The sequence below is a fragment of the Oncorhynchus nerka genome, linkage group LG7 (assembly GCF_034236695.1).
Source record: "Oncorhynchus nerka isolate Pitt River linkage group LG7, Oner_Uvic_2.0, whole genome shotgun sequence".
Taxonomy (NCBI): domain Eukaryota; kingdom Metazoa; phylum Chordata; class Actinopteri; order Salmoniformes; family Salmonidae; genus Oncorhynchus; species Oncorhynchus nerka.
Genome location: NC_088402.1, coordinates 6,733,716 through 6,757,324, shown reverse-complemented (window position 1 = coordinate 6,757,324; position 23,609 = coordinate 6,733,716). Strand labels below are relative to the sequence as shown.

At 47.1% G+C, this 23,609-nt stretch overlaps 1 protein-coding gene across 3 annotated transcripts in view; it reads right to left on the bottom strand.

The window, feature by feature from the left end:
• Positions 1-9,053: 9,053 nt before the first annotated feature.
• Positions 9,054-23,609, bottom strand: part of LOC115121447 (sodium-dependent neutral amino acid transporter B(0)AT1-like) — a 31,805-nt gene continuing 17,249 nt past the window's right edge. For all 3 annotated transcript variants that reach the window (XM_065020130.1, XM_065020131.1, XM_065020129.1), the window contains 11 exons: positions 19,620-19,760; positions 19,062-19,199; positions 18,490-18,671; positions 17,755-17,865; positions 17,523-17,635; positions 13,072-13,200; positions 12,269-12,425; positions 11,526-11,730; positions 11,143-11,302; positions 10,294-10,456; positions 9,054-9,839 (listed from right to left, as the gene is read on the bottom strand). In XM_065020130.1, coding sequence (XP_064876202.1) covers positions 9,633-9,839; positions 10,294-10,456; positions 11,143-11,302; positions 11,526-11,730; positions 12,269-12,425; positions 13,072-13,200; positions 17,523-17,635; positions 17,755-17,865; positions 18,490-18,671; positions 19,062-19,199; positions 19,620-19,760 — 1,706 coding nt within the window. In that variant the 3' untranslated portion in view covers positions 9,054-9,632. The remainder of the gene's footprint in view (positions 9,840-10,293; positions 10,457-11,142; positions 11,303-11,525; positions 11,731-12,268; positions 12,426-13,071; positions 13,201-17,522; positions 17,636-17,754; positions 17,866-18,489; positions 18,672-19,061; positions 19,200-19,619; positions 19,761-23,609) is intronic.

Genomic DNA, 23,609 nt, shown 5'->3' with positions numbered 1-23,609 from the left:
TTAGCCTATCAGAAGCTTCTAAAGCCATGATGTCATTTTCCGGAGTTTTCCAAGCTGTTTAAAGGCACAGTCAACTTAGTGTATGTAAACTTCTGACCCACTGGAATTGTGATACAGTGAATTATAAGTGAAATAATCGATCTGTTAACAATTTTTGGAAAAATTACTTGTGCCATGCACAAAGTAGATGTCCTAACCGACTTACCAAAACTATAGTTTGTTAACAAGAAATTTGTAGAGTGGTTGAAAAATGAGTTTTAATGACTCCAACCTAAATGTATGTAAACTTCTGACTTCAACTGTATGGTTGAATGCTTTTCATTGACTACAGCTCAGCATTCAACACCATAGTACATTCCAAGCTCATCATTAAGCTTGAGACCCTGGGTCTCGACCCTAGCTTGTGCAATTGGGTCCTGGACTTTCTGACGGGCCGCCCCCAGGTAGTATTTTTACTTTTTTTTTTATTTTTTACTTTAGTTTATTTGGTAAATATTTTCTTAACTCTTCTTGAACTGCACTGTTGGTTAAGGTCTTGTAAGTAAGCATTTGATGTAGGAGAGTACAACACATTAGATCTGGTAAAATATTAAAATGTGAAAATAAATTGTACCATCATCTTTGAAATGCAAGAGAAATGCCACAGTATTATTCCAGCCCAGGTGCAATTTATGTTTTGGACACTAGATTGCAGCAGTGTATGTGAAAAGGTTTAGACTGATCCAATGAACCACTGCATATATGTTAAAACTGTTGTATCATGACTGCCCAAATGTGCCTAATTGGTTTATTAATACAATTTCAATTTCATAATTGTGCACTCTCCTCAAACAATAGACTGGTATTCTTTCAATGTAATAGCTGCTGTAAATTGGACAGTGCAGTTAGACTAACAAGAATTTAAGCTTTCTGCCAATATCAGATATGTCCTGGGAAAGGTTCTTGTTACTTACAACCTCATGCTAATCACATTAGCCTACGTTAGTTCAACCGTACTGCGGGGGGGAGGTTAAAGTTTTGTACATTAACCCCAAGTGTAAAATAGTAAATAATGGTTACTTCTCAGGAAGTATTGAGTGAGGAGGAGTCTTATGTAGTCCACCAGAAGTCACGTGATGTAGTCTACCAGAACTCACGTGATGTCGTCTACCAGAAGTCACGTGATGTCGTCTACCAGAACTCACGTGATGTCGTCTACCAGAAGTCACGTGATGTAGTCTACCAGAAGTCACGTGATGTAGTCTACCAGAAGTCACGTGATGTAGTCTACCAGAAGTCACGTGATGTAGTCTACCAGAAGTCACGTGATGTAGTCTACCAGAACTCACGTGATGTAGCCTACCAGAAGTCACGTGATGTAGCCTACCAGAAGTCACGTGATGTAGCCTACCAGAAGTCATGTGATGTAGCCTACCAGAAGTCATGTGATGTAATCTACCAGAAGTCACGTGATGTAGCCTACCAGAAGTCACGTGATGTAGTCTACCAGAAGTCACGTGATGTAGCCTACCAGAAGTCACGTGATGTAGTCTACCAGAAGTCACGTGATATAGCCTACCAGAAGTCACGTGATGTAGTCTACCAGAAGTCACGTGATGTAGTCTACCAGAACTCACGTGATGTAGCCTACCAGAAGTCACGTGATGTAGCCTACCAGAAGTCACGTGATGTAGCCTACCAGAAGTCATGTGATGTAGCCTACCAGAAGTCATGTGATGTAATCTACCAGAAGTCATGTGATGTAGCCTACCAGAAGTCATGTGATGTAATCTACCAGAATCTACCCCTCCTGTTGTCCCCACTCCCCTCCCGTTGTCCCCATTCCCCTCCCGTTGTCCCCACTCCCCTCCCGTTGTCCCCATTCCCCTCCCGTTGTCCCCACTCCCCACTCCCCTCCCGTTGTCCCCCCTCCCCTCCCGTTGTCCCCACTCCCCTCCAGTTGTCCCCACTCCCCTCCTGTTGTCCCCATTCCCCTCCCGTTGTCCCCTCCCCCTCCCCTCCCGTTGTCCCCACTCCCCTCCAGTTGTCCCCACTCCCCACTCCCCTCCTGTTGTCCCCACCCCCTCCCGTTGTCCCCACCCCCTCCCGTTATCCCCACTCCCCTCCCGTTGTCCCCACTCCCCATTCCCCTCCCGTTGTCCCCACTCCCCATTCCCCTCCCGTTGTCCCCACTCCCCACTACCCTCCCGTTGTCCCCACTACCCTCCCGTTGTCCCCACTCCCCTCCCGTTGTCCCCACTCCCCTCCCGTTGTCCCCACTCCCCTCCCGTTGTCCCCACTCCCCTCTGTTGAACCCACTCCCCACTCCCCTCCGGTTGAACCCACCTCCCTCCCGTTGAAACCACTCCCGACACCCCTCCCGTTGAACCCACTCCCGACACCCCTCCCGTTGAACCCACTCCCCACCCCTCCCGTTGAACCCACTCCCCACCCCCCGTTCCCGTTGAACCCACTCCTCCCGTTGAACCCACTCCCCAGTCCTCCCGTTGAACCCACTCCCCTCCCGTTGAACCCCCACCCCTCCCGTTGAACCCACTCCTCCCGTTGAACCCACTCCTCCCGTTGAACCCACTCCCCGCTCCCCTCCCCGTTGAAACCACTCCCCACTCTGCTCCCGATGAACCCACTCCCCACTCCGCTCCCGATGCATTCAGTTGTGTAACTGACTAGATATTTCCCTCTTTCCTTAATGTACAAATTTACATGTGAGTGGATACTGACGGACTGTCAGTGTAGGGGACTCCTCCTGGAACCTGGGAGTTGAAGGAAATCAGGCCCAACAACAAAACAACTAACTTCACTTACTGAACTTTATTTTGTTTATCCTCAATAGGGTTTTCATTTGTTGATAATATATTAATCTCGGTTAACCCAGAACTAAAGTTTTGCGTAATTTCTCAGATGCTCAATTAAGTTCTGGGTCCATATTGTGTTAAGAGAAGAGAACCAGAACGTAGAGCTCCAACTCCTTACGGACACGTCTATAGGCCAAATCTCCCCTTCCAATTCCCAAATTCAAAAGATGCTAACAGCTGCATAATCGTGATTTATCCAAATAACCAGTGACAAACACTGGAACTATCGCTGCTCTGTATCTCACGCATCTCGTTTTATCATGACGCATTTATGGTGCCATGTATGTTTACCTTGTCAGTCCATGCGAGATTAATAATTCATTAGGAAAATAACTTCTTAGTCACCTATTAGCTGCTACTGGTTTAGTGCAACAGCTGTGATTGGACGCATGGGACCACTTTAAAAAAAATTGTGTTGAAGACTTAGACCAATAGCAATCCTCAAAAAGATCTTTCAGCTGAGTTGTTGACGCATGAGAGCAACATATGGGTTAAACTTCAACAAGAGAACGTAATCTTTACTTAGAATAAGGAGAAAATGCATAGAAGTGAATGTGTGCCTCCGATTGGGCCCTGGTCAAAAGTAGTGCACTACAAAGGGAACAGGGTGCCATTTGACCTGTTCAGTACAGGTGCATCAAAGCTGGGACCGAGAGACTGAAGAACAGCTTCTATCTCAAGGCCATCAGACTGTTAAACAGCCACCACTAACATTGAGTGGCTGCTGCCAACACACTGACACTGACTCAACTCCAGCCACTTTAATAATGGGAATTGATGGGAAATTATGTAAATATATCACTAGCCACTTTAAACAATGCTACCTTATATAATGTTACTTACCCTACATTATTCATCTCATATGCATACGTATATACTGTACTCTATATCATCGACTGCATCCTTATGTAATACATGTATCACTAGCCACTTTAACTATGCCACTTTGTTTACAATACTCATCTCATATGTATATACTGTACTCGATACCATCTACTGTATCTTGCCTATGCTGCTCTGTACCATCACTCATTCATATATCCTTATGTACATATTCTTTATCCCCTTACACTGTGTATAAGACAGTAGTTTAGGAATTGTTAGTTAGATTACTTGTTGGTTATTACTGCATTGTCGGAACTAGAAGCACAAGCATTTCGCTACACTCGCATTAACATCTGCTAACCATGTGTATGTGACAAATAAAATTTGATTTGATCCTCAAAACATTCCACAGCTGTACCATTGAGAGCATCTTGACTGCCCGCGTCACTGCTTGGTACGGCAATGCCACTACCCTCTATCACATGGGGCTACAGAGGGTGGTGCGGACAGACCAGCGCATCACTGGGACTGAGCTCCTTGCCATGGGGCTACAGAGGGTGGTGCGGACAGACCAGCGCATCACTGGGACTGAGCTCCTTGCCATGGGGCTACAGAGGGTGGTGCGGACAGACCAGCGCATCACTGGGACTGAGCTCCTTGCCATGGGGCTACAGAGGGTGGTGCGGACAGACCAGCGCATCACTGGGACTGAGCTCCTTGCCATGGGGCTACAGAGGGTGGTGCTGACAGACCAGCGCATCACTGGGACTGAGCTCCTTGCCATGGGGCTACAGAGGGTGGTGCGGACAGACCAGCGCATCACTGGGACTGAGCTCCTTGCCATGGGGCTACAGAGGGTGGTGCTGACAGACCAGCGCATCACTGGGACTGAGCTCCTTGCCATGGGGCTACAGAGGGTGGTGCGGACAGACCAGCGCATCACTGGGACTGAGCTCCTTGCCATGGGGCTACAGAGGGTGGTGCGGACAGACCAGCGCATCACTGGGACTGAGCTCCTTGCCATGGGGCTACAGAGGGTGGTGCGGACAGACCAGCGCATCACTGGGACTGAGCTCCTTGCCATGGGGCTACAGAGGGTGGTGCGGACAGACCAGCGCATCACTGGGACTGAGCTCCTTGCCATGGGGTTACAGAGGGTGGTGCGGACAGACCAGCGCATCACTGGGACTGAGCTCCTTGCCATGGGGCTACAGAGGGTGGTGCGGACAGACCAGCGCATCACTGGGACTGAGCTCCTTGCCATGGGGCTACAGAGGGTGGTGCGGACAGACCAGCGCATCACTGGGACTGAGCTCCTTGCCATGGGGCTACAGAGGGTGGTGCGGACAGACCAGCGCATCACTGGGACTGAGCTCCTTGCCATGGGGCTACAGAGGGTGGTGCGGACAGACCAGCGCATCACTGGGACTGAGCTCCTTGCCATTCGGAACCTCTATATCATGCAGTGTGAAAATCATTCAAGACTCCAACCACCCAACCGCCATACACTATTCTCTCTGCTTCCGTACGGCAGGCGGTACCACTGCATCAAGTCTGACACCAACAGGCTCTTGGACAGCTTCTATCCCCCAGCAATAAGACTAATCAATAGCTAACAAAATAGCAATGACAAAGCTTGAAGAATTTTCAAAAGAATAATGTGCAAAAAGAGACTTACCCAGAAAGACTCACAGCTGTAATCGCTGCCAAAGGTGTTGACTCGTGTGTGAATAGTTATGTAAATGTTTGTGTTGGTGAGAAAAATATATTTTTTTAATCCATTTCAAATTCAGGCTGTAACACAGCAAAATGTGTAATAAGTCAAGGGGTATGAATACTTTCTGAAGGCACTGTACATATCTGCCTCAATTACCTCGTACCCCTGCCTATCGACTCAGTACTGGTACTTCCTGTATATAGCCATGTTATTACCTCGTACCCCTGCCTATCGACTCAGTACTGGTACTTCCTGTATATAGCCATGTTATTACCTCGTACACCTGCCTATCGACTCAGTACTGCTACTTCCTGTATATAGCCATGTTATTACCTCGTACCCCTGCTCATCGACTCAGTACTGGTACTTCCTGTATATAGCCAAGTTATTACCTCGTACCCCTGCACATCACCTCAGTACTAGTACTTCCTGTATATAGCCATGTTATTACCTCATACCCCTGCCTATCGACTCAGTACTGGTACTTCCTGTATATAGCCATGTTATTGCCTCGTACACCTGCCTATCGACTCAGTACTGGTACTTCCTGTATATAGCCATGTTATTACCTCGTACCCCTGCTCATCGACTCAGTACTGGTACTTCCTGTATATAGCCATGTTATTACCTCGTACCCCTGCTCATCGACTCAGTACTGGTACTTCCTGTATATAGCCATGTTATTACCTCGTACCCCTGCACATCGACTCAGTACTGGTACTTCCTGTATATAGCCATGTTATTACCTCGTACCCCTGCTCATCGACTCAGTACTGGTACTTCCTGTATATAGCCATGTTATTACCTCGTACCCCTGCCTATCGACTCAGTACTGGTACTTCCTGTATATAGCCATGTTATTACCTCAGTACTGGTACTTCCTGTATATAGCCATGTTATTAGCTCAGTACTGGTACTTCCTGTATATAGCCATGTTATTAGCTCAGTACTGGTACTTCCTGTATATAGCCATGTTATTACCTTGTACCCCTGCCTATCGACTCAGTACTGGTACTTCCTGTATATAGCCATGTTATTACCTCAGTACTGGTACTTCCTGTATATAGCCATGTTATTACCTCAGTACTGGTACTTCCTGTATATAGCCATGTTATTACCTCAGTACTGGTACTTCCTGTTTATAGCCATGTTATTAGCTCAGTACTGGTACTTCCTGTATATAGCCATGTTATTACCTTGTACCCCTGCCTATCGACTCAGTACTGGTACTTCCTGTATATAGCCATGTTATTACCTCAGTACTGGTACTTCCTGTATATAGCCATGTTATTACCTCCGTACTGGTACTTCCTGTATATAGCCATGTTATTACCTCCGTACTGGTACTTCCTGTATATAGCCATGTTATTAGCTCAGTACTGGTACTTCCTGTATATAGCCATGTTATTAGCTCAGTACTGGTACTTCCTGTATATAGCCATGTTATTACCTCCGTACTGGTACTTCCTGTATATAGCCATGTTATTAGCTCAGTACTGGTACTTCCTGTATATAGCCATGTTATTAGCTCAGTACTGGTACTTCCTGTATATAGCCATGTTATTACCTCCGTACTGGTACTTCCTGTATATAGCCATGTTATTAGCTCAGTACTGGTACTTCCTGTATATAGCCATGTTATTAGCTCAGTACTGGTACTTCCTGTATATAGCCGAGCTATCATTACTCATTGCGATCATAGATGTTTAAATTCCTTGTGTTACATTTTTTTCCCCTTTTATTAGTATTGTCTTCTGTATTGTTGTGAATGGCCCTTTAGTCTAAACATGTTGTTTACGAAGTGTGACAATTAAAAATTGGATTTGATTAAACCAAAAGAAGTAGGGCTAATGTGTAACTTTAAACATTTCCCATAAACAGAAAGACGTAGTGCTGACGTGTAACTTTGAACAATTCCCATAAACAGAAAGACGTAGGGCTGACGTGGTTTGTTGGTTACATAACCTGTGTTCTGTGGCTGTCTGCAGCACCTTGTACAGATGCATGTAACTAGTATTCTAGTGCTGTGGTTCCCAACTCCAGTCCTCCAGTCCTCCCAACAGTACACAAACACACCTGATTCAACTTACCAAATAATCATCAGGTCCTCAATGAGTTGAATCAGGTATGTTTGTCCAGGGCCACAACGACTGTTGGGGGGGACTGGAGTTGGGGGGCTACTGGAGGACTGGATTTGGGGGGTACTGGAGGACTGGAGTTGGGAACCACGGTTCTAGTTTATATATATTTTTTATATATATATTTTGATACAATGTATCCACTACATGTACTGCTCCAATGCAATATACTGCTCCAATGCAATATACTGCTCCAATGCAATATACTGCTCCAATGCAATAGACTGCTCCAATGCAATAGACTGCTCCAATGCAATAGACTGCTCCAATGCAATAGACTGCTCCAATGCAATAGACTGCTCCAATGCAATAGACTGCTCCAATGCAATAGACTGCTCCAATGCAATAGACTGCTCCAATGCAATATACTGCTCCAATGCAATATACTGCTCCATTGCAATATACTGCTCCAATGACATCCTGCATACCATTCAGACAAAAAAACTCACACATCCTTCGAAATATACTTATTCATGTCACTGAGGGAGAGAGGGGAATGTATAACGTTTACACTCTGTCCGAATATGTTAATGTTAGTCATCAGGGATCCTCTGGGAGGAGAACAGACGCAGTCCTGGTACGAGTCAACATGACAGCCGTGAGTTGGGGAGGAGTGAGGAATTTGGGGCAGAGGTCAGGTCAGATGAAGTGAGGAAGAACAGATATCACTAATCTTCTGGACAGCAACAGAGGTGTATTGGCTGTTCAGATGTGTAAGGAGGGGCTCAGCATTGGGGAAAGGGTTAAATATCAGTGCTTGTGTGAATATGTTCTTTGTCTTTATGCAGCTGTATCGATCCCAACTGGGGGAATAAACTTGGTTTGAGCTTTTGGAAGCATCCGTGAGTTTTAATAGGTTCATTTAGAACATAACAAAACATAGGCAAACCAAAAACAAAGTATTTCACTTGATAAATGAATGGAGAGACTCACACTCTAGGAGCTCAGATGCAGTAATATTAATAACCTAATATCCAATGTTTGGGACAGACAAGCTGTCTTCGTCAGAGTGTAATGACAAACACGGCTGGGTCACTAGTTTGTCGTGTCAAAGGACACACACAGGTGTCTGTAATCATGGCCGGGTGTGGCCTGATATCATTGGTGTCACGTTCTGACCTTAGTTCCTTTATTATGTCTTTGTGTTAGTTTGGTCAGGGCGTGAGTTGGGGTGGGCATTCTATGTTCTTTTTTTCTATGTTGTATTTCTGTGTTTGGCCTGGTATGGTTCTCAATCAGAGGCAGCTGTCGATTTTGTTGTCTCTGATTGAGAATCATACTTAGGTAGCCTGTTTTCCCCATTTTAGTTGTGGGTGATTATTTTTCCGATTAGTGTTTTTCATCACCTTACAGGACTGTTCGTTTGTGGTTTTTGTTGTTTTGTTCAGTGGTCAGTGTTAAAATAATGAACGCTTACCACGCTGCACCTTGGTCCTCCTCTCTTTCCCCAGACGACGTTACGATTGGTTAATATGTTAAAATAGCATACAAAAACACAATGTGCCAATATTTGTTCTAAATGTTTTGATAATCTATTATAATAACACTTTATATTCACATTAATTAATCTGTACATTCTGCACCATTATTCATAAGAACATGTCATTCCAGAATGTGAAAAAAAAGACAATTCTACAATTTTCTGATGGTATGTTGGTGTTTCGTTGCACCCGAAACCCAAAACAAAACAAATCAAAAACCGTCTTACAGAAATATCAGTGAAATTACAGGTGATCACATAGATAAATACAACTAACAGTGTCATTGCACTGGTGTGGTCTTTGTGGAATGACCAAGAGACATCGCAGACAATTTCAGATCTATTCCTGGATGTTTTTAAAACGGTTCCTTTGCGTCAAAACCAAAAAAGGGTAACGGTCGATCCCATTTCAATTCGGTAAATTCAGGTGCCCTGAAATAGAATTGTTTTCAATTCTTAAATTTACTGGATTGACTGAATTAAAATGGAATTGACCTCAAACTTCTTCTTTTTTTTTTTATTTTTTTTTTGCGGGACCGATCATTTTGGATGTTTACTCTACTTGTTTTATTCTCCAGTGTAGCGTTGTCCCATATAATGTTAGCTGTGTGGTAATTCTACGACGTTTTCGTAGTAAACAACTGAACTTTGGCAGAGACCGTGTCGACTTCTGCCCCGTAGACATTTTTGTTGCTGCAACATCTCCGTATGAGTTTGAATATGGCCGTGCCTGGCACCACCAGACTGGGGACTCCTGCCAGGAGAAAGATGATGACGTAAATCCAAGCAGGATACTCCAACACCTCCAGAGTGGGGAAGTCCTCCTGCAGGTCACAGAGATGAGAAATAAGTCTGGGAGAAGGACGCTCTAGCATGCCACAAGTTGGTGGTGGATGAGGGGAGCTTCTCCTCTTACAGCGGTTTGACATCTGGAAAAGCACTATATACAGTAAATGCTATCAGTTATAATTATTAATATCTAGAAAGACAAAAATGACTACTATATGTGACAGGGAGTCAGTTTAGTTCCCCTCGACTCCTGTTTCAAATCAAGGGGTGGGGTAGTTTAGCAACACCTAGTGTTCAGTTACACAATAGGTTATCATCTGGGAGGGATTAGAACTCATTCATTCATTAAGTGTCTCAGAGTAGGAGTGCAGATCTAGGATCAGCTCCTTCCTGCCCATGTTATCGTGTTTGTTGTGATCTCAAAAGGTAAAACTCTCAGACGCTTTTTCAATACGGCAACCAGATTTGAACGTAGTGGAGAAACATTACCGAGCTTGGATTCCAGGCGATGTAGGTGACGTTGGAGTTGACTTTGGTGACGAAGTAGAAGACGAAGATTACTAAGACTATTAAAGGGCTGACGAACCTCCAGGTCACCTGCCAGAACAGGTTGGGCTTGTGACCAATCATGAACTCTATGTCCTTGTTAAACCTGTAGAATAAGACTTAATTAACTTCATGGAAGAAGGACATTTGTCTCCTGCTGTACTCAACCACTCTGAAACAGACAAATGCATGTTGGAGAGGCTGGGGGGGGGGCTTTAGTGGGGACGAGGAGAGACAAAACGTATGCATCAGTTTCAGACCTCTCTTGAACTGATCCGTTTCAGACCTCTCTTGAACTGATCCGTTTCAGACCTCTCTTGAACTGATCCATTTCAGAACTCTCTTGAACTGATCCGTTTCAGACCTCTCTTGAATTGATCAGTTTCTGACCTCTCTTGAACTGATCCGTTTCAGACCTCTCTTGAACTGATCAGTTTCTGACCTCTCTTGAACTGATCACTGTTTGATGCTCATCGGGAACACAAGCAATTAGGTGCAGCATTAACCTTTGGTTACTACATTTACATGCCATCTTTGTAGCCTCGTTAAACCAGCCTTATCTTGGAATCTCACATTTTGTTTCACTTTACGTATCAAGAGAAGTGGAACAGAACATGAGCTTGCAAGATCAGTCTGGGTTAATGAGGCTACCAACTTTGGCATCATTAAGATGGACAAACATTAGTTAGTTAGCTATTGCCAAAATGCACAGCTACTTGGATTTATTTCTGTGTTGGCTAATGCCTCAAAAAGTTGGGTTGGATCGGGGAGGAAGAGGAGGTGAACACTCACCTGTCTATGCCATAGATGTAGACCACAGCTATCATCTCACAGAAGGCGATGACTAGGAGAGGGATGGAGCCGGCAAAGCTGTCGAACAGAGCCAGCCAGTAGTTACCAGAACTCTGAGCAAATATCAGGGCAATGATGAATGACACCAGACAGACAATACCTGAAACAGAAGACACAAACACTGAGTTATTTCTTCAAGGATCATTTGACCAGTGGTCTTCATCTTTAGTCCTGGAGAGCTACTGCATGTGCAGGTGTTTGTTCCAGCCCAGCACTAAGCTCACCAGGACAGGAGATGGAGACCCCTGCATTGGAAATGTATATTGCGCCATGCGTCCATTGATATCCCGGGGGTCTCAATTGATTCGAGCAAAGTTATTTACCAGTGATCGCCTCCTTAGGCCACCGTTTAGGGAAGATGTTGAGATCCTGAAGGGGCACTACCGTTCCTTCTATGCTGCCAAACATGGTGGACAGTCCCAGACAGAAGAGCATGATGAAGAACAGGATGGACCAGAGAGGAGAGACAGGCATCTTGGTGATGGCCTCTGTGAACACGATAAAGGCCAGACCAGTTCCCTCCACACCCTATTGGAAGACAATGACTCATCATCAGGAAAAACATGATTAAAACCAGATCCATTGATAAACAGTAAAAGAGTTTGGCATACTATTCTACACGTTGGCACCAAATGTGCCATGACTAACATGTCGGCAATTGAAATGGGGTGAAAGGCTTTTGATTTCTGGTGACCGACCATGTATCACTGAGAAAGTTTGCAATTTCAATACCTGACTGAGGAAAGTTTGACGTTTCTATACCTGACTGAGGAAAGTTTGACATTTTTATACCTGACTGAGGAAAGTTTGACGTTTCTATACCTGACTGAGGAAAGTTTGACGTTTCTATACCTGACTGAGGAAAGTTTGACGTTTCTATACCTGACCTGAGGGAAAGTTTGACGTTTCTATACCTGACTGAGGGAAAGTTTGACGTTTCTATACCTGACTGAGGAAAGTTTGACGTTTCAATACCTGACTGAAGGAAAGTTTGACGTTTCTATACCTGACTGAGGAAAGTTTGACGTTTCAATACCTGACTGAGGAAAGGTTGACGTTTCTATACCTGACTGAGGAAAGTTTGCAAGTCGCAGGTTTTGAGGTCCAGACTCTGGATGGTCTCTGGGAAGGTGCCGTTTAGATTCTGTAGGGATTCTGCATAGTTGCCTTCTGTGATGTTGCCCTCAGCAAGGTTGAAAGCATTCAGCAGGGCCAAGATGTTTCTGTATGGGACAACACACAGAGCCAGTAAGGTTGAGATGGAGGTAGGTCGAGTACGAACTGTTTATCAGGTTTAACCATTTGCCCATCAATAATACACAACAACAATAATCAATAATACACAACAACATTAATCAATAATACACAACAACAATAATCAATAATACACAACAACAATAATCAATAATACACAACAACAATAATCAATAATACACAACAACAATAATCAATAATACACAACAACAATAATCAATAATACACAACAATAATAAACAATAATACACAACAATAATAAACAATAATACACAACAATAATAATACACAACAACAATAATCAATAATACACAACAACAATAATCAATAATACACAACACAACATTAATACACAACAACAATAATCAATAATACACAACACAACATTAATACACAACAATAAAACACCAAACCACAAGGCGTAATAGAATTCGCTAGCAATGCACAGTGCAGAATATCAAGACAAGAAAAAACAACAAAACAAAATGATCATTGTTTTGAGACAGTTCTGAACGTCCATTCAGTGCCGGTCTTCCCGGACACTGACTAAACCTAGTCCTGGCCTAAATAAAGCCAAGCTCAGAGCCCCAACGTAGCCTGAATGAAAACACGTACCCTTCCAGACAGTCGTCGAACCTCTCTGTGGCCCTGAAACCTATGATGGAGTAGATGACTGTAGCAGCGTAGACGGATGTGAAGCCATTGATGATGGAGATGATCACGGCATCCTGCTCACAGTTGTTGCTGGAGAAACAGAATAGTGGAGTCCATTGAAGAGTCGAGATAGATTTGTCTATCTAATGTGTAAATCTAGGATGGAGTCCCAAATGGGACCCTATTCCCTACTTCCGGGTTGGAGCGAGCGGTCGCATTCGCACTTCGGTCCGCAGGTTGTATAACTTTTCATTACATTTCATTACATTTCACTATAGTACAACGGTTTGATTTGTCTAATCTTAGCAATTTCTTCTTAGCTAGCTACATAGCCGTCTTTGTATCAAAGATAATTGCGTAATTATCGTATTTCGTCGTCCTAACGTAGTCTACACTGCTATCTGCCCAGCAGCTAGCCAGCTAGCCAGCTAGCTAACGTCCCCCGTCTAACGAATAGCAGCACTGTAAAAAATATTACACTCAACTGAATGACCTGATTAGTGTAGTGTTAGCTAGCTACATAGTTGTCTTTGCTGTCTTCGTATCCAAGATAATTGTGTAGTTTAGAGTGTGTAGTTTTAGAGTGATTATCTTAATTTACCGAGGTTAGCTAGCCAGCTATTTGTCGTCCTTAACGTAGGAAACACTGCTAGCTAGCCAACAGCTAGCCAACGTCCACCGAATAGAACTTCCTCACTCAACAACCCGGTCGCATTCCGCTTCGCTCCACAGGTAGTATCACATTTTAATTTCATTTCATTACAGTACAACGGTTTGATTTGTTTGATCGTAGCTAGCTACATAGCTAGCTACATAGCCGTCTTTGTATCAAAGATAATTGTGTAGTCTAGAGCGATTTTCTAGGTTAGCTAGCCAGCTATTGTCGTTCTTTTAATGCAACGTAACGTAATCAACACTGCTAGCTAGCCAGCTAGCCCCCGAATAGCAGCACTGTCGAAACTATCACACCCAACGGAACGACTTGATTAGTGTAGTGTCAACAACGCAGCCACTGCCAGCTAGCCTACAAAGTCAACAACGCAGCCACTGCGAGCTAGCCTACTTCAGCAGTACGGTATCATTTTAATCATTTTAGTCAATAAGATTCTTGCTACGTAAGCTTAACTTTCTGAACATTCGAGACGTGTAGTCCACTTGTCATTCCAATCTCCTTTGCATTAGCGTAGCCTCTTCTGTAGCCTGTCAACTATGTGTCTGTCTATCCCTGTTCTCTCCTCTCTGCACAGACCATACAAACGCTCCACACCGCGTGGCCGCGGCCACCCTAATCTGGTGGTCCCAGCGCGCACGACCCACGTGGAGTTCCAGGTCTCCGGTAGCCTCTGGAACTGCCGATCTGCGGCCAACAAGGCAGAGTTCATCTCAGCCTATGCCTCCCTCCAGTCCCTCGACTTCTTGGCACTGACGGAAACATGGATCACCACAGATAACACTGCTACTCCTACTGCTCTCTCTTCGTCCGCCCACGTGTTCTCGCACACCCCGAGAGCTTCTGGTCAGCGGGGTGGTGGCACCGGGATCCTCATCTCTCCCAAGTGGTCATTCTCTCTTTCTCCCCTTACCCATCTGTCTATCGCCTCCTTTGAATTCCATGCTGTCACAGTTACCAGCCCTTTCAAGCTTAACATCCTTATCATTTATCGCCCTCCAGGTTCCCTCGGAGAGTTCATCAATGAGCTTGATGCCTTGATAAGCTCCTTTCCTGAGGACGGCTCACCTCTCACAGTTCTGGGCGACTTTAACCTCCCCACGTCTACCTTTGACTCATTCCTCTCTGCCTCCTTCTTTCCACTCCTCTCCTCTTTTGACCTCTCCCTCTCACCTTCCCCCTACTCACAAGGCAGGCAATACGCTCGACCTCATCTTTACTAGATGCTGTTCTTCCACTAACCTCATTGCAACTCCCCTCCAAGTCTCCGACCACTACCTTGTATCCTTTTCCCTCTCGCTCTCATCCAACACTTCCCACACTGCCCCTACTCGGATGGTATCGCGCCGTCCCAACCTTCGCTCTCTCTCCCCCGCTACTCTCTCCTCTTCCATCCTATCATCTCTTCCCTCTGCTCAAACCTTCTCCAACCTATCTCCTGATTCTGTCTCCTCAACCCTCCTCTCCTCCCTTTCTGCATCCTTTGACTCTCTATGTCCCCTATCCTCTAGGCCGGCTCGGTCCTCCCCTCCCGCTCCGTGGCTCGACGACTCATTGCGAGCTCACAGAACAGGGCTCCGGGCAGCCGAGCGGAAATGGAGGAAAACTCGCCTCCCTGCGGACCTGGCATCCTTTCACTCCCTCCTCTCTACATTTTCCTCTTCTGTCTCTGCTGCTAAAGCCACTTTCTACCACTCTAAATTCCAAGCATCTGCCTCTAACCCTAGGAAGCTCTTTGCCACCTTCTCCTCCCTCCTGAATCCTCCTCCCCCCCCCTCCTCCCTCTCTGCAGATGACTTCGTCAACCATTTTGAAAAGAAGGTCGACGACATCCGATCCTCGTTTGCTAAGTCAAACGACACCGCTGGTTCTGCTCACACTGCCCTACCCTGTGCTCTGACCTCTTTCTCCCTCTCTCTCCAGATGAAATCTCGCGTCTTGTGACGGCCGGCCGCCCAACAACCTGCCCGCTTGACCCTATCCCCTCCTCTCTTCTCCAGACCATTTCCGGAGACCTTCTCCCTTACCTCACCTCGCTCATCAACTCATCCCTGACCGCTGGCTACGTCCCTTCCGTCTTCAAGAGAGCGAGAGTTGCACCCCTTCTGAAAAAACCTACACTCGATCCCTCCGATGTCAACAACTACAGACCAGTATCCCTTCTTTCTTTTCTCTCCAAAACTCTTGAACGTGCCATCCTTGGCCAGCTCTCCCGCTATCTCTCTCAGAATGACCTTCTTGATCCAAATCAGTCAGGTTTCAAGACTAGTCATTCAACTGAGACTGCTCTTCTCTGTATCACGGAGGCGCTCCGCACTGCTAAAGCTAACTCTCTCTCCTCTGCTCTCATCCTTCTAGACCTATCGGCTGCCTTCGATACTGTGAACCATCAGATCCTCCTCTCCACCCTCTCCGAGTTGGGCATCTCCGGCGCGGCCCACGCTTGGATTGCGTCCTACCTGACAGGTCGCTCCTACCAGGTGGCGTGGCGAGAATCTGTCTCCTCACCACGCGCTCTCACCACTGGCGTCCCCCAGGGCTCTGTTCTAGGCCCTCTCCTATTCTCGCTATACACCAAGTCACTTGGCTCTGTCATAACCTCACATGGTCTCTCCTATCATTGCTATGCAGACGACACACAATTAATCTTCTCCTTTCCCCCTTCTGACGACCAGGTGGCGAATCGCATCTCTGCATGTCTGGCAGACATATCAGTGTGGATGACGGATCACCACCTCAAGCTGAACCTCGGCAAGACGGAGCTGCTCTTCCTCCCGGGAAGGACTGCCCGTTCCATGATCTCGCCATCACGGTTGACAACTCCATTGTGTCCTCCTCCCAGAGCGCTAAGAACCTTGGCGTGATCCTGGACAACACCCTGTCGTTCTCAACTAACATCAAGGCGGTGGCCCGTTCCTGTAGGTTCATGCTCTACAACATCCGCAGAGTACGACCCTGCCTCACACAGGAAGCGGCGCAGGTCCTAATCCAGGCACTTGTCATCTCCCGTCTGGATTACTGCAACTCGCTGTTGGCTGGGCTCCCTGCCTGTGCCATTAAACCCCTACAACTCATCCAGAACGCCGCAGCCCGTCTGGTGTTCAACCTTCCCAAGTTCTCTCACGTCACCCCGCTCCTCCGCTCCCTCCACTGGCTTCCAGTTGAAGCTCGCATCCGCTACAAGACCATGGTGCTTGCCTACGGAGCTGTGAGGGGAACGGCACCTCAGTACCTCCAGGCTCTGATCAGGCCCTACACCCAAACAAGGGCACTGCGTTCATCCACCTCTGGCCTGCTCGCCTCCCTACCACTGAGGAAGTACAGTTCCCGCTCAGCCCAGTCAAAACTGTTCGCTGCTCTGGCCCCCCAATGGTGGAACAAACTCCCTCACGACGCCAGGACAGCGGAGTCAATCACCACCTTCCGGAGACACCTGAAACGCCACCTCTTTAAGGAATACCTAGGATAGGATAAAGTAATCCTTCTCACACCCCCCCCTTAAAAGAATTTAGATGCACTATTGTAAAGTGGCTGTTCAACTAGATGTCATAAGGTGAACGCACCAATTTGTAAGTCGCTCTGGATAAGAGCGTCTGCTAAATGACTTAAATGTAAATGTAATGTACATAGTGAACTCTTCTTAACCAGGTCTTATAGGGCTCTGGTCAAAAGCAGTGCAGTATGTAGTAGGGAATAGAGTCCCGTTTAAGACGAAGTCGTCGATAAATATTTGGGCACTTACTGTACAGAGTTGTAGCTGGAGAAGGAGATGAGACCTCCAAAGGCCAAGGAGAAAGAGTAGAACACCTGGGCACCTGCATCCAGCCAGGTAGACGGGTTCATCAACTCATTTAGCTATGAGAAGACAATCATCAATTTATTCTGCCACACAACAAAACAGATGTCATTTCCCGAAAACATCTGAGAAACGTTGATTTCGGGGTTGAATTATCACTTTGAGAGGAAATACGTACATCGGGTGTGAAGAGGAACTTGATTCCATCCAGAGAACCTTTGAGAGTCAGTCCTCTGATCAGGAAGATGGTGAGGACCACGTATGGCAGAGTGGATGTTACGTACACTGCCTGTGATGACAGAGAGGGTAGAATCACCTTGTCATCGATGAGGTGAACTACGCACTGCATTTCTATCCAATAAATAGCACTAAAAATTGAAAATAAAAACCATATTGTGGGAAACACTTCCAACTAAGTCTAGAATCCTGTTTAAACCAGAAGAGATTGTGTATCGTACCTCGCCAGTGGTCTCAATGGGACCGGGTATCATACCTCGCCAGTGGTCTCAATGGGACCGGGTATCGTACCTTTCCAGTGGTCTTAATGGGACCGGGTACCGTACCTTTCCAGTGGTCTCAATGGGACCGGGTATCGTACCTTTTCAGTGGTCTTAATGGGACCGGGTATCGTACCTTGCAAGTGGTCTCAATGGGACCGGGTATCGTACCTTGCCAGTGGTCTCAATGGGACCTGGTATCGTACCTCGCCAGTGGTCTCAATGGGACCGGGTATCGTACCTTGCCAGTGGTCTCAATGGGGCCGGGTATCGTACCTCGCCAGTGGTCTCAATGGGACCGCGTATCGTACCTCGCCAGTGGTCTCAATGGGACCGCGTATCGTACCTCGCCAGTGGTCTCAATGGGACCGGGTATCGTACCTCGCCAGTAGTCTCAATGGTACTGGGTATCGTACCTTTCCAGTGGTCTCAATGCCACGAAGGCAGCAGACGTACAACAGCAGCCAGGCACACAGTAGACACAACACCATCCACCACTGCAGTCCTCCAGAGTCCCCAATGGATGTGGACGTGTTTAGTGTGTCTCTGTACCAGAAATAATCCACTGGGGAACTCCGGGCACATTCTGAGACCAAATCTACAGGGAGCAGCAAAAACACTGTTAAACCCAAAGGCCAGTCCAGCAGCATTCTGATTCCAGACCCACAGGGGGCAGCAAAAACACTGTTAAACCCAAAGGCCAGTCCAGCAGCATTCTGATTCCAGACCTACAGGGGGCAGCAAAAACACTGTTAAACCCAAAGGCCAGTCCAGCAGCATTCTGATTCCAGACCTACAGGGGGCAGCAAAAACACTGTTAAACCCAAAGGCCAGTCCAGCAGCATTTAGCCTGATATTGACTTATGTAGATCCAGCTAGATGCCCCATAAGATCAGGACCCTGAACAGTTCATCATTAGACCCCCTTTTGAGGTCTTAAAAACATTTGAGAAAATTAGATTTTGTAGTTAACAGTGACTTTAACATACCTGTCAGGTTGGCATTGACAGGACACTGACTCCATGGCAGAGGGTTCTGGAAGGAGTTGAAGAAGTACCACATCACCCAGGCGATTATAGTGTTGTAGTACATACCCACCAGGAAGGAGACTAACAAGGAAGCGATGCCTGTAGGACACAATCATTTCAGATATCACCACATATAAGTGGTGCCTGAGGCCAGAGGAGGCTGGTGGGAGGAGCAATAGAAGAACGGGCTCATTGTAATGGCTGTCATGGAATTGACGGAACGGAGTCAAACACGTGGTTTCCATGACGTTTGATGTGTTTGATTCGTTCCATGTATTCCATTCCAGCCATTACAATGAGCCCCTTCCTCCTGGGCTTCTGGTCAAAATAGTTCACTCTGTAGGGAACTATTTTGTATGCAGGCCTATAAGAAGGAGAAGATAGATACATACTCTACAAATATGATAACCTCACTTTCGCAGACTGCAGAACTTTCCTTCTTGACGTTGGACGTTTAACTACATACTTCTCTAAAAAAACAGGACACAGGGGTTTTCCTACTGTTTCTGTCGGACTCACCAACACCAGTCAGATGTGGGTTAATGGCCGTCCACACTCCCACACTGCCGCTCCTGAGGCGCTGTCCGATGGCAAACTCCAGGTGCAGCAGTGGAATCCCCTCCAAAACCAGCAGGATCAGGAACGGGATCATAAACGCTCCTGGGAACACAGGATCAGGAATGGAATCATAAACGCTCCTGGGAACACAGGTTCAGGAATGGAATCATAAACGCTCCTGGGAACACAGGATCAGGAACGGGATCATAAACGCTCCTGGGAACACAGGATCAGGAATGGAATCATAAACGCTCCTGGGAACACAGGATCAGGAACGGGATCATAAACGCTCCTGGGAACACAGGATCAGGAACGGAATCATAAACGCTCCTGGGAACACAGGATCAGGAACGGAATCATAAACGCTCCTGGGAACACAGGATCAGGAACGGAATCATAAACGCTCCTGGGAACACAGGATCATGAACGGAATCATAAACGCTCCTGGGAACACAGGATCAGGAATGGAATCATAAACGCTCCTGTGAACACAGGATCAGGAATGGGATCGTAAAACGCTCCTGGGAACACAAGATCAGGAATGGGATCGTAAAACGCTCCTGGGAACACAGGATCAGGAATGGGATCGTAAAACGCTCCTGGGAACACAGGATCAGGAATGGGATCGTAAAACGCTCCTGGGAACACAGGATCAGGAATGGGATCGTAAAACGCTCCTGGGAACACAGGATCAGGAATGGAATCATAAACGCTCCTGGGAACACAGGATCAGGAATGGAATCATAAACGCTCCTGGGAACACAGGATCAGGAACGGGATCATAAACGCTCCTGGGAACACAGGATCAGGAATGGAATCATAAACGCTCCTGGGAACACAGGATCAGGAATGGGATCGTAAAACGCTCCTGGGAATGTGAGATAGGAAATGAGAATGACAGGTATCGTCATAAAAACCTAAAATGGAAAAAGATGATTGATACCAGATCTGTATGTACTGAAGCCAACTTCTGGTATCAGGCTATTGAAGTCAGTAAAGTACACCCACACAAGGTCGTCATGCTGCTGCTCCCCTGTGACCATTCAACCCCTGAACAGTCTTTACTCTGTCTCCACAGCAACAAGCATGTATTTATTCATCACTGCCACAGTTATTATACAGTACCATTTAAATTTTTTTTAAAAGACCATTCTCATTATTTTACTATATTTCACTAGTCTTGCATGTTGGAATGCTGGAAACCTAATATTTTCTACTGTACCCTGCAATCTTACCTCCAACACTGTACATGTGACTATTAAACAATCTGAACATGAACAACATATTACGGTATAGGGGGAGACCCAAATGCAGACACAGGAGGCAGATGGTTGAGCTCCGATATTTATTATAACAAAAGGGCTAGGCAAACGGCGGAGTGGTCAGGCGGGTGGATTCAGTGTCGGGACAGGCAAGGGTCAAAACCAGGAGGGCTAGGGGAAAAACACAGAGACTGGGGGAACAACAGAGACTGGGGGAACAACAGAGACTGGGGAAAACACAGACTGGGGGAACACACAGAGACTGGGGAACAACAGAGACTGGGGGAACACACAGAGACTGGGGGAACAACAGAGACTGGGGGAACACACAGAGACTGGGGGAACACACAGAGACTGGGGAAAACACAGAGACTGGGGAACAACAGAGACTGGGGGAACACACAGAGACTGGGGGAAAAACACAGAGACTGGGGGACAACACAGAGACTGGGGGACAACACAGAGACTGGGGAACAACACAGAGACTGGGGGACAACACAGAGACTGGGGAACAACACAGAGACTGGGGGACAACACAGAGACTGGGGAACAACACAGAGACTGGGGGACAACACAGAGAGACTGGGGACAACACAGAGACTGGGGAACAACACAGAGACTGGGGGACAACACAGAGACTGGGGAACAACACAGAGACTGGGGGACAACACAGAGACTGGGGAACAACACAGAGACTGGGGGACAACACAGAGACTGGGGAACAACAGAGACTGGGGGACAACAGAGAGACTGGGGGACAACACAGAGACTGGGGGACAACAGAGACTGGGGGACAACACAGAGACTGGGGAAAAACAGAGAGACTGGGGAACAACACAGAGACTGGGGAACAACACAGAGACTGGGGGACAACAGAGAGACTGGGGGACAACACAGAGACTGGGGGAACAACAGAGAGACTGGGGGACAACACAGAGACTGGGGGAACAACAGAGAGACTGGGGAACAACAGAGAGACTGGGGGACAACACAGAGACTGGGGGAACAACAGAGAGACTGGGGGAACAACACAGAGACTGGGGGACAACACAGAGACTGGGGGACAACAGAGACTGGGGGAAAACACAGAGACTGGGGAACAACAGAGACTGGGGAAAAACACAGAGACTGGGGAACAACACAGAGACTGGGGGACAACAGAGACTGGGGGACAACACAGAGACTGGGGAACAACACAGAGACTGGGGAACAACACAGAGACTGGGGAACAACACAGAGACTGGGGGACAACAGAGACTGGGGGACAACAGAGACTGGGGAACAACACAGAGACTGGGGAACAACAGAGAGACTGGGGAACAACAGAGACTGGGGGACAACACAGAGACTGGGGAACAACAGAGACTGGGGGACAACACAGAGTCTGGGGAACAACAGAGACTGGGGGACAACACAGAGACTGGGGAAAAACACAGAGACTGGGGGACAACAGAGAGACTGGGGGACAACACAGAGACTGGGGAACAACACAGAGACTGGGGGAACAACAGAGAACTGGGGGACAACACAGAGACTGGGGGACAACAGAGACTGGGGGACAACACAGAGACTGGGGGAACAACAGAGAGACTGGGGGACAACACAGAGACTGGGGGAACAACAGAGAGACTGGGGGACAACACAGAGACTGGGGGACAACACAGAGACTGGGGAACAACAGAGAGACTGGGGGACAACACAGAGACTGGGGGAAAACACAGAGACTGGGGAAAACACAGAGACTGGGGAACAACAGAGACTGGGGGACAACACAGAGACTGGGGGAACAACAGAGAGACTGGGGGACAACACAGAGACTGGGGGAACAACAGAGAGACTGGGGAACAACAGAGACTGGGGGACAACACAGAGACTGGGGGAACAACAGAGAGACTGGGGAACAACAGAGACTGGGGGACAACAGAGACTGGGGAACAACACAGAGACTGGGGAACAACACAGAGACTGCGGAACAACACAGAGACTGGGGGACAACAGAGACTGGGGGACAACAGAGACTGGGGAACAACACAGAGACTGGGGAACAACACAGAGACTGGGGGACAACACAGAGACTGGGGAACAATAGAGAGACTGGGGGACAACACAGAGACTGGGGGACAACACAGAGACTGGGGAACAACACAGAGACTGCGGAACAACACAGAGACTGGGGGACAACAGAGACTGGGGGACAACAGAGACTGGGGAACAACACAGAGACTGGGGAACAACACAGAGACTGACAACACAGAGACTGGGGAACAATAGAGAGACTGGGGACAACACAGAGACTGGGGGACAACACAGAGACTGGGGAACAACACAGAGACTGGGGAACAACACAGAGACTGGGGAACAACACAGAGACTGGGGAACAACAGAGACTGGGGAACAACAGAGACTGGGGGACAACACAGAGACTGGGGAACAACACAGAGACTGGGGAAAAACACAGACTGGGGAACAACAGAGACTGGGGAAAAACACAGACTGGGGAAAAACACAGAGACTGGGGGACAACAGAGAGACTGGGGGACAACAGAGAGACTGGGGGACAACACAGAGACTGGGGGACAACAGAGAGACAACACAGAGACTGGGGAACAACAGAGAGACTGGGGGACAACACAGAGACTGGGGGACAACACAGAGACTGGGGGAACAACAGAGAGACTGGGGAACAACA